This window comes from Coffea eugenioides, chromosome 6 (genome assembly GCF_003713205.1).
Source record: "Coffea eugenioides isolate CCC68of chromosome 6, Ceug_1.0, whole genome shotgun sequence".
Lineage (NCBI taxonomy): Eukaryota > Viridiplantae > Streptophyta > Magnoliopsida > Gentianales > Rubiaceae > Coffea > Coffea eugenioides.
This window is the reverse complement of record NC_040040.1, coordinates 48,367,367-48,378,463: the sequence shown is the minus strand read 5'-3', so window position 1 is coordinate 48,378,463 and position 11,097 is coordinate 48,367,367. Positions and strand designations below refer to the sequence as shown.

General features: G+C 33.8%; 1 protein-coding gene across 1 annotated transcript; it reads right to left on the bottom strand.

The window, feature by feature from the left end:
* Positions 1 to 9,406: 9,406 nt before the first annotated feature.
* On the bottom strand, positions 9,407 to 10,711 carry LOC113774297 (aspartyl protease UND-like). The gene has a single exon (XM_027318848.1). The coding sequence runs from the start codon at positions 10,709 to 10,711 to the stop codon at positions 9,407 to 9,409; it is 1,305 nt and encodes a 434-aa protein (XP_027174649.1).
* Positions 10,712 to 11,097: the final 386 nt, after the last annotated feature.

The window sequence follows — 11,097 nt, the reverse complement described above, 5'->3', positions numbered from 1 at the left end:
TATAATTAAATAAAGTTGTAATTTATTTATTCATTTTTTATTTGTTAAACATTGTGAATTCTAGGAAATATGGGTGCTGGCACTTCAAAACCAACGACTTTTGAAAACAAAAAAGGATTGTCACGTAATTTTAGTGTCAGATAAACGGATGAAATGACAAGTAGAGGAATTGACTCACATATGTTTCCTTCGAAACAAAAATCAATCAAATCAATGTTTGTAGGGGAAAATATAAAAAGAGTTGGCAAGACAATTTTAAAGTTTTTTCATTTCAATGCTATACCATTTCATGCAGCTGAAAATCCTTATTATCAATCAATGATTGATAAAATTGCCAAAGCTGGTACTGGTATTAAAGGCCCTTCAACTTATCAAAATGGAAATGAATATTTAGACGAAGAATTTGAAGAGCTTGAGAAATATCTTGGTGATATTTATGATAAATGTTCAACTTTGGTTGTACGCTTGTGTATGATGGGTGGAGCACCCGTATGAAGCATCTAATAATAAATTTTATGGTATACTGTGATAGGCACATGAATATATTTTCAAGTGAATGGATGTAGTAGTAGAGGCTGTGGGAGAAAAAAATGTTGTGCAAGTTGTGACAGATAGTGAATCTAATATGAAAGCAGTTGGACAACTGTTGATGAAAAAAAAGAAAAAATCTATTCTATTCACCTTGCGCTGCTCATTGTATAGATTTGATGTTCAAGGATATTGGCAAGATAGATAATAGAAAAGAAACTATTACTCAGGGGAAGAAGATAACAAGTTTCATATATAACAGTGACAAAGTAGTGAATTTGATGAAGATATATATAAGAAAAAAGGAACTGCTACATCTAGATATCACTAGATTTGCAACTCAATTCATTTCTATGGAAAGTCTTCTTCGGCATTTTACAAAACTAAAAAAATTGTGCACCTCAGATGAATGGGCAGAGTTCAATGACACTACCAAGAGAAAAGCAAAAGTTGTTCAAGTAGCTAAGTTGATATTGTCAGAGAAGTTTTGGAAAAATGTTATAAATGTGTGTGCACTAATGGAGCTTCTGGTCAAAGTTTTAAAAACTATTGATCAAGATAATAAACCAAAACTGCCAATTATTTATAAGGCAATGGATAGAGCAAAAATGGCTATTCAAAAGTCAGTGAAATCTTGGAAGGAGATTTGAGAAGTGATTGATAATAGATGGTACAACCAACTTCATTGTGATTTAAATGTAGTAGGTAATTTAAAATATTACATGCAATTTAAATATGTGGTATATATGTATTTATTTATTTTCTAATTCTGTGATTTTGTTGTATTTAGCATATTTTTTGAACCTGATCCTTCAATATTCTAGAACTTGTGTGTTTAATCTAGATGAAGTTCGAAAAGGATTGAAGAAAGTTATTGCAATGTTGGAGCCAAATTTAGATGCACAAGTTGATTCAATAAATGAGGTATTCTTTTGATTATTTTATTTATTTATATTCATGATTATATTCATGAACAAACTTTAAAATTTTAACACCTGTGTATATATTATTTTTGTAGATAAAAATTTTTGTAGACAAAAAAGGAGGATTTGAAAGTGCTATTGCAGCAAGAGCATTATCGAAATTTTTACCAGGTTTCAACTTAATTCATATTTATATAAACATTTAAATCATATTAATGAAGTTTATATTTTTATAATCTTAAAATAATAATAATAATAATTTATTATTATTATTATTACTTTGTTTGTTTAGTTGAATGGTGGCTTAACTACGGTGAAGATGCGCCAAATCTAAGAAAAATTGCAGTGAAACTATTGAGTCAAACCTACACATCCTCTGGTTGCGAGTGAAATTGGAGTACATAGTCATTGATTCATACAAAGCTACGTAATTGTTTGGTAGTTAAAAATTACATAAATTAGTTTTTGTCCATTACAATATGCATTTAAAAGTGAAAATTTTGATGCATCAAAGAGATACTGATGATTTCTACAACCCAGTTGACTTGAATCACATTTTCACCAAGATGATATACTGGATGATTGGATAAGAGAAAATGAACAACCCGTATTGCCTAAAGATAATCTGGATTGGTTGGATAAAGGCATTCGTCAAACTGAATTAGAAAGTGGTAAATGTCAAGAATATGACATTGATGGTTTTGGTGATACATTGTCCCAACATATTACCAAAAAAAATAAGAAAATTGTTGCTGAATCATCAAGTAGGAAGCAGAAAAGTAAGACTAAACAAACCAGTAAGCATACTGTTTCATCATCTTCGAATAAAAGCGACAGTGGTAATGATGATGATGACAATGGTGGCAATGGAGATAGAGGGGACAATTCTTTGAAAAGCAGTGGTAGTTACAATCAAGATAGCCAACAAACATGAGGTATGTCATAGGGTCAAGGACAAGATAATTATTATACCACTCAAGATACTGATCATGGCTATCGTCCTAGCATAGAAGCACAACGTCAATTCTTTAATAATTTAACTCAGTTTTCAAGTGAGGATACTTTCTCTCATCGTTCAGGGTCACAAAGATATAGAGGAGTTGATGAACAGATGCCAAATTTGGGTATACACCCAACCTATGAGCATGAATCTAGCCAAAATTGGAGCACTAGTCAATTGGGATCTGGCTACGACCAATCATATGGAATCACTCCCGACTATTATAGTGGACATGCGCCATTTGGTGGATCTGGATAGGTCGATCGGTCTACTAGCATTCATGGTAGTGGATACTATGAAAAAGAAATAGATAAATCTTATGACAGTTCTTCTTTTGATTCCAATAGCATTGGATTTTATGGTCATGATTCTATTGCATCATATAGTACTAGCGATAGTTTTAACTATCGAGGGTTTGGATACTACCATCATACTCAGCAATTTATCTCCAATCCAGAAGTTCTTCCATCTAATGATTATAGAACATCTAGTCAATGCTCACATCCAGCAAATACACCATATAGCTTTTATACACTGCCTCCTCAAGATCCTATGCCACTTCCATATCGGTTTTACCGTTCATCTAGAAATGAGGTTGATTTTAAACAACATCATCATTCTACTTGGTATTAACAGGTACAAAAATATAAAGTAATAGTATATCTTTGTACATATTTGTCTTTTATTTAATATGATTTCTTTCTATTTTTGGCAGGAGATTGATCATGGAATAAGCAAAATTATTCCAACTTTATGCTATAAGTAAATCCTTTTTTTGTATTGTTAATGGTTGATATTACTTTTTCAATTATTAGTTTTAAAATTGTGGTCTGTGTTATTTTGATTTTGTTTGTGATGTCATTGTATTAAATGATTAAAAGTACTTATTTGTTTCATATGTATAAAAATAGTACATTTTACAAATTTTCTTTTGCTATTTTTTATTATTTTTGTTTAGCATACTTTTTTTATATTATTAACAATTTTTAGAATATTAAATGTTTCAAGATTTGTGTTTCACCGAAACCGCAATCAATATGATGAAACTGATGTGGAATGTTCCGGACCGCGACTGCGACCGTGACTTTAAACCATGCTTTCACGTGCCCTCTCAAATGATCCAAACGTGCCAATGAAATCTCCAAATCCCATTGGTGGCATTTGCATCGAAATAGGAGGACTCAACAGAGTTGTAATGAACCATTCTGGCGACTATCCTGTTTCCTCTGGCTCTTGAGGATATTGTTACGGGGACGAGAAAACAAATTATGATTGTCATGGCAATTGGGAAGTGTTTGACATGAAATGACGAGTTTTGGAAATTTCCCATCCTTACTTTTATCAAACTTATGCAACTTTCAAGACGTGAATGATTTGAGAAGGCCACTAGCTACTAGAGAGCAAGTGTAAGTAAGCCAGATATATATAGAGAGAGATTAGACTAGAATTAAAGATCTCCAACTTCCAAATTGGCTAAAGCTCGATTATTGCATGTAAAAATAACATGTATTTGTAGTTTAAATAAATCTGTATCTATATATTACACTAACCTGACTAAAATTGAGTATAACTAATCTTTCATAACACTAGTATTAGAAAAGACGGAATCAGAATATGACATCAAAATGCAATTAAAACAGAAGCTCCTATCAAATTTAGACGTCTAATACCTGTAATTGCATTGGTTTATCGGAAAATCAGAATTTTCCCAAATAAACTACTAGTCCATTTGTTTGGCTTGGGCTAGGGGTGGCAAATGAAGAAGTAGCTTGTGATTAGATAGGTCAAAGTTTGCCTCGAACTTGAGTTTGACCAAGTTCAGGCTACTTGACTCGGGATATCAAGTAGAGGTCAAATATTTGGCTATTCTGCTCGAAAATCTGTCAAGCTTGTCATGTTCACGTGTGTGTGTGTGTGTTAAATTACCTAAAAACAAATATTTTTAAAAACAAATTACATGTCTTATCACTTAAACTCGAATAGCTCGAGGTCAAACTCAATTTTAATCATCATATTTTTTTATATGAGTCGAGTTTGAGTTTCGAAATCGAAAATTAGTCGAACTTGAATTTAGAGGAGACACTTCGAGCTCGTCACCACCTCTAACTCGGACTTTACCTTCAAGAAGGAAAAACTGATTAAAAACATAGCCTATTAAAATCACTCTTCTAATATAAATAAGTCAATAGCATACATTGTGGTACAGTCAAGCAAACTTTAGCATGAAAATAGATCATACTTCGAGATAGTGGTCATCTGGAAGCATTCATAATTAATGGTTTTAGTTGGGGAATAGCCAAAATGGTTCTAGGCCAGTTATTCTGGCAAGGCTTAATATAGAATACGATTCTTAAATCAACATTAACAGTCTTAATTAAGATTTAATGCAGATAACATGTACTGCCAAATATGCCAAATATCGAGCATGACAAAATTGAAGACATTGTCGGCATAGAGATGAAGAATATCCTGTTTACGTAGTGGATGGAAGTTGTAGCATAAAAGGCTCTTACTTGACTAACTATATATGCATATCTATGAAGCCCTACAGCTTTACTACTGGATCCATCAAGAAGTTACCGCAATCTTTTTCCGCGTTTGGTAAATTTATTAACCAGCAGTAATGATTACTTATGTAATTAATCCTTCTAAGTTCTTTGCATAAATTAAGTAGGTTGGTGGAAGTACTCAAATTATCAAGTGGAACAAACGTGATTGACATTTTGATAGACAATATTAATCACTTTTCCAGAACCTTTAATTATCTCCTCCGCGAGAAACATTCTAACAAGATGAGCATCAACGTGAACAACTTAAATTAATATCATTTGAGACGGCAATTGAAATTTGCAAAAGTTGTTGATCTTGGTCCTAGCTTTTGATGTTTACAAAACAATTGGATGATACTAATATCTCTTCAAGAAATACTTTCAGCTATGAAGCAAATCTGATTCAAAGATCAAGAACATTTGAAAGAGATAAAGGAAGTTGAAAGCTGTCGGACATCCGATAAACAATGCAGCACTTCGGACGCATGAAAAACTCCATCACCGGACATCCGAAAGAGTTAAGATATTCCTTCTAGCTCACTATCTGCTTTCGGACGCAAGCACCGGACGTCCGATAGAATTGAAGAAGAATTTTCAAACTCACTGCCTGCTGTCGGATGCATGCTTCGGAAGTACCGGATGTCCGATAGAACCCTTCATACTCTCTATCTGCTATCGGACGGTAGTACCGAACGTCCGATACTCCCAACGGCTAGTTAACTCTTCAACTGCTTTCTATCCGTTGGAAATATTAACGAAGCACTTTCTTAGTCTTATATAAATAGTGCATGGTCAAAAAGTTCAAATAACTTTTGCACACTGAAGATACAAAAGATATAGAGTAGTTTTAGTGAGAAAACACTCTCTAAGGAAGATTTGTAGTTTTGATGGTGTGAAGTTCATTGTAAGTTTTTCATTTGTGAGTGAATATTTCAATAGTGTAGATTTGTGAGAGTTATCCGAGTGATAGTAAAACTTCTTAACTTGACCAAGTGTAGCTTGGGGCAAAGAGGAAGTGATCCTTCCTTTGTACACAAAGATTGGTTGTTTTTCATCAACTTGAAAAAGTTTGATCTATAAAGTGATATTCAAGTTCAAAAGGAGCTTGGTAGTCAATTGGTTTGCAATTCATTTCTTCTCATTTACTTATTGTTATCTTATGATTTTTAAATTGCTTATATCTTCTATTTCTCTAAAGTGATTTTGTTCATTGTGTGATCACTTAGAAAAGAGAGTAAATTTCATATTGAGCAAAAAATGCCCATAATCTGATTAGTTTCTTAAACAACCTAATTTACCTCCCTCTTAAGTTGTCTTCGATCCTTACAAAAGTTCATGAGAAAGCAATTATATATGTTTTTTTTTTTCAAAATATCCATAATGAAATACTTTATAAGTATCAAACTCAGGTCATGACAAGCTAAAAAAAGAAAAGAAAAAAAAAACTAAAAACACGTCAATGAAAAGTGCACAAAAATTGTCTGCTTTTCCAGACCAGCTTGATTGGTTCCTAGTACCCTGTTTTTAAAACAAATTCAGACCAAACTTCTACCCGATTTCTAGTTTAACCAAATGAACCGACTAATTTGATCCGGGTTTAGAAACAGCGATGTCTGTCTGATCATTGATGTGGAAGGGGGAACTTGAAACTCAGAAACAGCACAAAACCAAATCAATGTCCCAAAGAAACTAGTTACAGGTTTGGCCTATAAAAATATGAATACTTAAAATGCAAGGGAGAATTCTAGTGTTTCTTTAGGAATCAATATCCAATTATCTGTTATCACATTATTCAACAATTTTTGGGGTCGATAACTCTTCTTAGACATCCATGGGTAAATTGCAAATCATGAATATCATGAATATGGTACTGAAAACTAGTCATCAAGAAAAAATTCTTCCAGTCAAATGTTTTGTAAGTGTCCAATTGACACTAAACTTGTTCCTGTCCGGTATTATGCCTTTCTTATATTTTACTAAAACCATAAACTTAACAGTAATGTAAATGGAGGTTGCGAGTTCACTATTTCTTGAACAAAGGTATTGAAAAAGACTGTAATTTGGAAGATTATTGAGATTACATGGAAAAACAACAATTGGGAAATGTTAACGAGGCAATTTTTTAATTTTTCCCGTTTCTTTGCTATAATACAAAGAAGTTAATTACTTGCATCTCATGTTGGACTTTGATGCTGTGGCAGCCTAGACATGTGCTATGTCATTAGTCAAATGTGTCAGACCCACATCATCATCAAATCTTGAAACTATTCGGATTCAATGGTTTAGAAATTGAACCGCTAGTTTATCTGCATCAAAAAATTTGCGCAGCATTAATTTGTCATTCTGGATATGAGAGCCTAATCAAACAGACTGCAGATCCTTAGATGGTTCACTTGGTCAGATCCGCTGTTCAGTCTGGGTTTGAAACTATGCTATTAGGATGATTGAGGGTTAGGCCTTTAGGCTGGAGTAAGTATTGAAGGAGTGAGTGTATATAAGTCTAATGAAAAGAGTGTATATGATGAGTCTATCATTCCAGAGACCCTTGTTATCAGTTCTCTAAATATTTAAAATAAAACCCATAAACTAAGTTAATACAAAACGAACCAAACTAATGCAAAGTTAGTTAATACAAAACGAACCAAGCTAATGCAAAGTTGGTTAGTAGTGGTTTTATCATCCTTTAGCTGGTTATTAAGTGGAAATTAGTTTATCCATTTGTGAGGATAATGCAAAGTTCCTATTGTCGTGCATGATTATAAATATAAGATAATGAAAATAAGAGCAGATGGTTCGACTAATATTCAGATGTGATATTCAGATATAACGGATTTGTTGAATAGAACAAACCTCCAATATACCGCAACTAGTATCTGGGTACACACAGCAGATACAGACCAACTTTGTATAAAGCGTTAAACCTACCATTTAGTAAGTCAGCATATTTTCGTTAGTCACATTAAGATCTACCACCTTCTTTTATGTATTTTGTGTTATTCTCCAGCTCATTTGATCGACGAAATAGCACCATCGTGGGACGAGAAAGAGGGCGGAGGAGGATTGTGGGCTGCTTGTGACACCTGCCAGAATGCAACTGTTGACTTGGTAAAGGGTAGTTTTCGATTTCACAGAAATGCTCTGGCAAGACAATTTGAAACTAATCAGAAAGTTTTTCTGTCCAAGTATATATCCTTTCCAAATACTCTGCCCTAGCTGAAACGATGATGTTTAATTGATAAAAAACTGGCGTTTCATTTATTAGAAACATATTATTTGTACCTTAACACTCTGAAAGGTGGATCCACTTTCTTGCCAATCGACTCTCGGCGATGTTCTTCTTTTTCAGATAACTAGTTGAAAGTACCAACACCTTCGTTTCTACCTTTATCATCTTGTCAATCTCTTGAAACTAATCAGAAATTTTTCTGTGCAAAGAAAAGAAGATAATTGTTGTTGAGGATCCAAACCGAAAGAAAAAGGCCTCTAACCTCAGATATAGTCAGATCAGTACTGTTGCATTATCATAATATCCAAATTTAGTAGGGAGATTGATTTTGCTGGACCTTTTCTTTACCATTTAAAATGTTACCAGACGGGTTTATGACTTCTATTGCCGCAAATTTGGGATGCTTAGTTCATAGGAAATGTCAATATTGCTGATTTTACTGAAGGATCACACAGAATATAAATATACTATATCCTCTTATCTACGTGAACTACTAAATGGGTTCTTACTTTCAAAGTAAATAACTGGAATTCTAGGATAAAAATGGTTAGGACGAGTTAAGATTACTCAAAGTGGGGCTGTCTTGAGATTTATTTCGTCATTAATAAGACAATCTTTTAACATTCGGTGAAGAACATATTTTACCTTGTAAAAAATTACTAAAATATACCTTGCATGTTAACATGGAAAGTAGTGGTACTGCTTTCCCTATTTCCTTGCAAAAATAAATATTTACCTTGCATATTAATTTAAATATTAGTGGTAGTCTTTTATCAGTTGGACATCTATTATAACAGGGCTAAATTACCGCAAGGTAATTTGAAGATGATAAATGGAATTTAATTGCTTTCAAAAGAACAAAATGATGATGATGATACTAATGATAATAATAATAATAACAACAATAACAAAAACAACAACAACAACAACAAATAAAAGATGGAAATTCTTCCAATGAAAGATCCTTACTTTGTTATGGAGTGGTACACATCACACAGAAGAGAGTGAGGCATGTGTTGGAAAAGCTTAATATAAGAAGGCTGAGAAATTTAAAGAAAAAAAGGAAATATAATGAACTAAGAAAAGGAAAAGTAATTCAAAAACTTTATCCATTATCAGCATTATAGCACCAAAAAACCATATTTTGGTTACTATATATTAATACAACAGTTGGTAAACATCACATAAGCATTTCATCCTTCCGCAAAGAAATTTCCTCACCCCCACATATCAGGCAAATATGCCTCAAAGCTCTACAATCCATCCTCCTAAAACCAACTTGTTTGTTCTGAACATCAAATGACACATAATGATATTGTTGGAGACGAACACCAAGAAGGCTGTGATCAAGATCCTTCAGATAAGCATCCACCACATTCAAACATGTTAAATTTGGTTGTAGAAGCGTGAAAAGGCTTTCAACACCTAGATTCAATGTAGCCTCATTCTCAAAATGGAAAGTAACCAAGGGAAAATCCTGGAAGTCCCTATACAAATTTCCCTTAAAGCAAAGCCTCAGAACACCTTCCGAGGAGATGTCGTCTGATCTCTCCATCTTGTCTCCTATGAAATCAAGAATTGTTTCTTCAAGTTTATAGTAAGCTATCGATTGAAGAAAACTCACGCTTGAACCTGAATCAATAATTGCACCACCTGTGTGAGTCGCATCACTTCTCCATAATAGTTTCTTGTCAATATCAAGTAATCTCCCTCCAAAACTAATGCCTTCTAGGTTTACAGCATAATGGCCTCCCTCAAGGTAAAGAGGTGCTGTTTGGCCATCAAACTTAATGTTTTCTCCAATGAATAATACATTATCCTTGTAAAATGGATCACTCAAATTTCCGATACAATAGGAAAATTTTCTAGGACCTAGTTTCCTGGCACCCACTTGTGAAACTAATGAAACTTTAAACGTACCAAGTCCTAGAACTCCATTGTATTTACCTAGAAAATCTGAAGATTTGCGGGCGCATCCAAATACACCATTATCAATGGTGGATTGGTTATCGTAAAATGGCTTGAAAACTATGCTATCGCGTCCCAAGAACCCTCTAGTATCACCTGCCAAGTATTTCGTATAATAATAGCAACGATTGGCAAGTTGAACGCAGTTAACAAAAGCAGCCTCATCACAGTACTGGCTACAAATTAACTCCTCTGCATAACTTTTAGAATTTGCAGGATTATATATTTTGTATATAGGGTGAACCTCCCCATGATTTGGTACGCAGTGGACCCAAAACAATGAGCTGCCAGTGTCCATAGCAACAGCTTGTTCCTGGGGCGGTTCACCCACCTGCAAATACACTAGAAACACAGGTATAAGTGGACGTGAGATTATCTCGGTTCGAACTTTACTATCATTAAAATCTCCCTCCACGTGCCCTCTCAAATGATCCAAACGTGCTAATGAGATTTCCAAGTCCCTGTTGGCGGCATTTGGATCGAAATAGGGAGACTCAACAGAATTGTAATGAACCATTCTGGCGACTATCCTATTTCCTGTGGCACTTGAGAATTCAATTACTAGGAGTAGAAAACAGAAAATGACACTAAATGATGAGTTTTGGAACTCTCCCATGCTTAAGTTTAACAAGCCTATACAATTTTCTAGACGTGACAGATTTAGAGAAGGCCACCACTGGAAAGAAAGCGCAAGGAACACAGATATATAGCATCTGGCCTGCCAATCACTAATGGTAATAGCATCTGTAACATTTTAATGTATTCATGAACGTGCATGTCTGTTTATTTTATGGTGGTTGTCCTTTAGAGTAGACAAATTTTTCGGGTTCATACCCTTTTTTTTTTTTTGGTTCATACTTTATATGACAATTTCTTTTTAAGTCAAATAAATAACAAAGTACT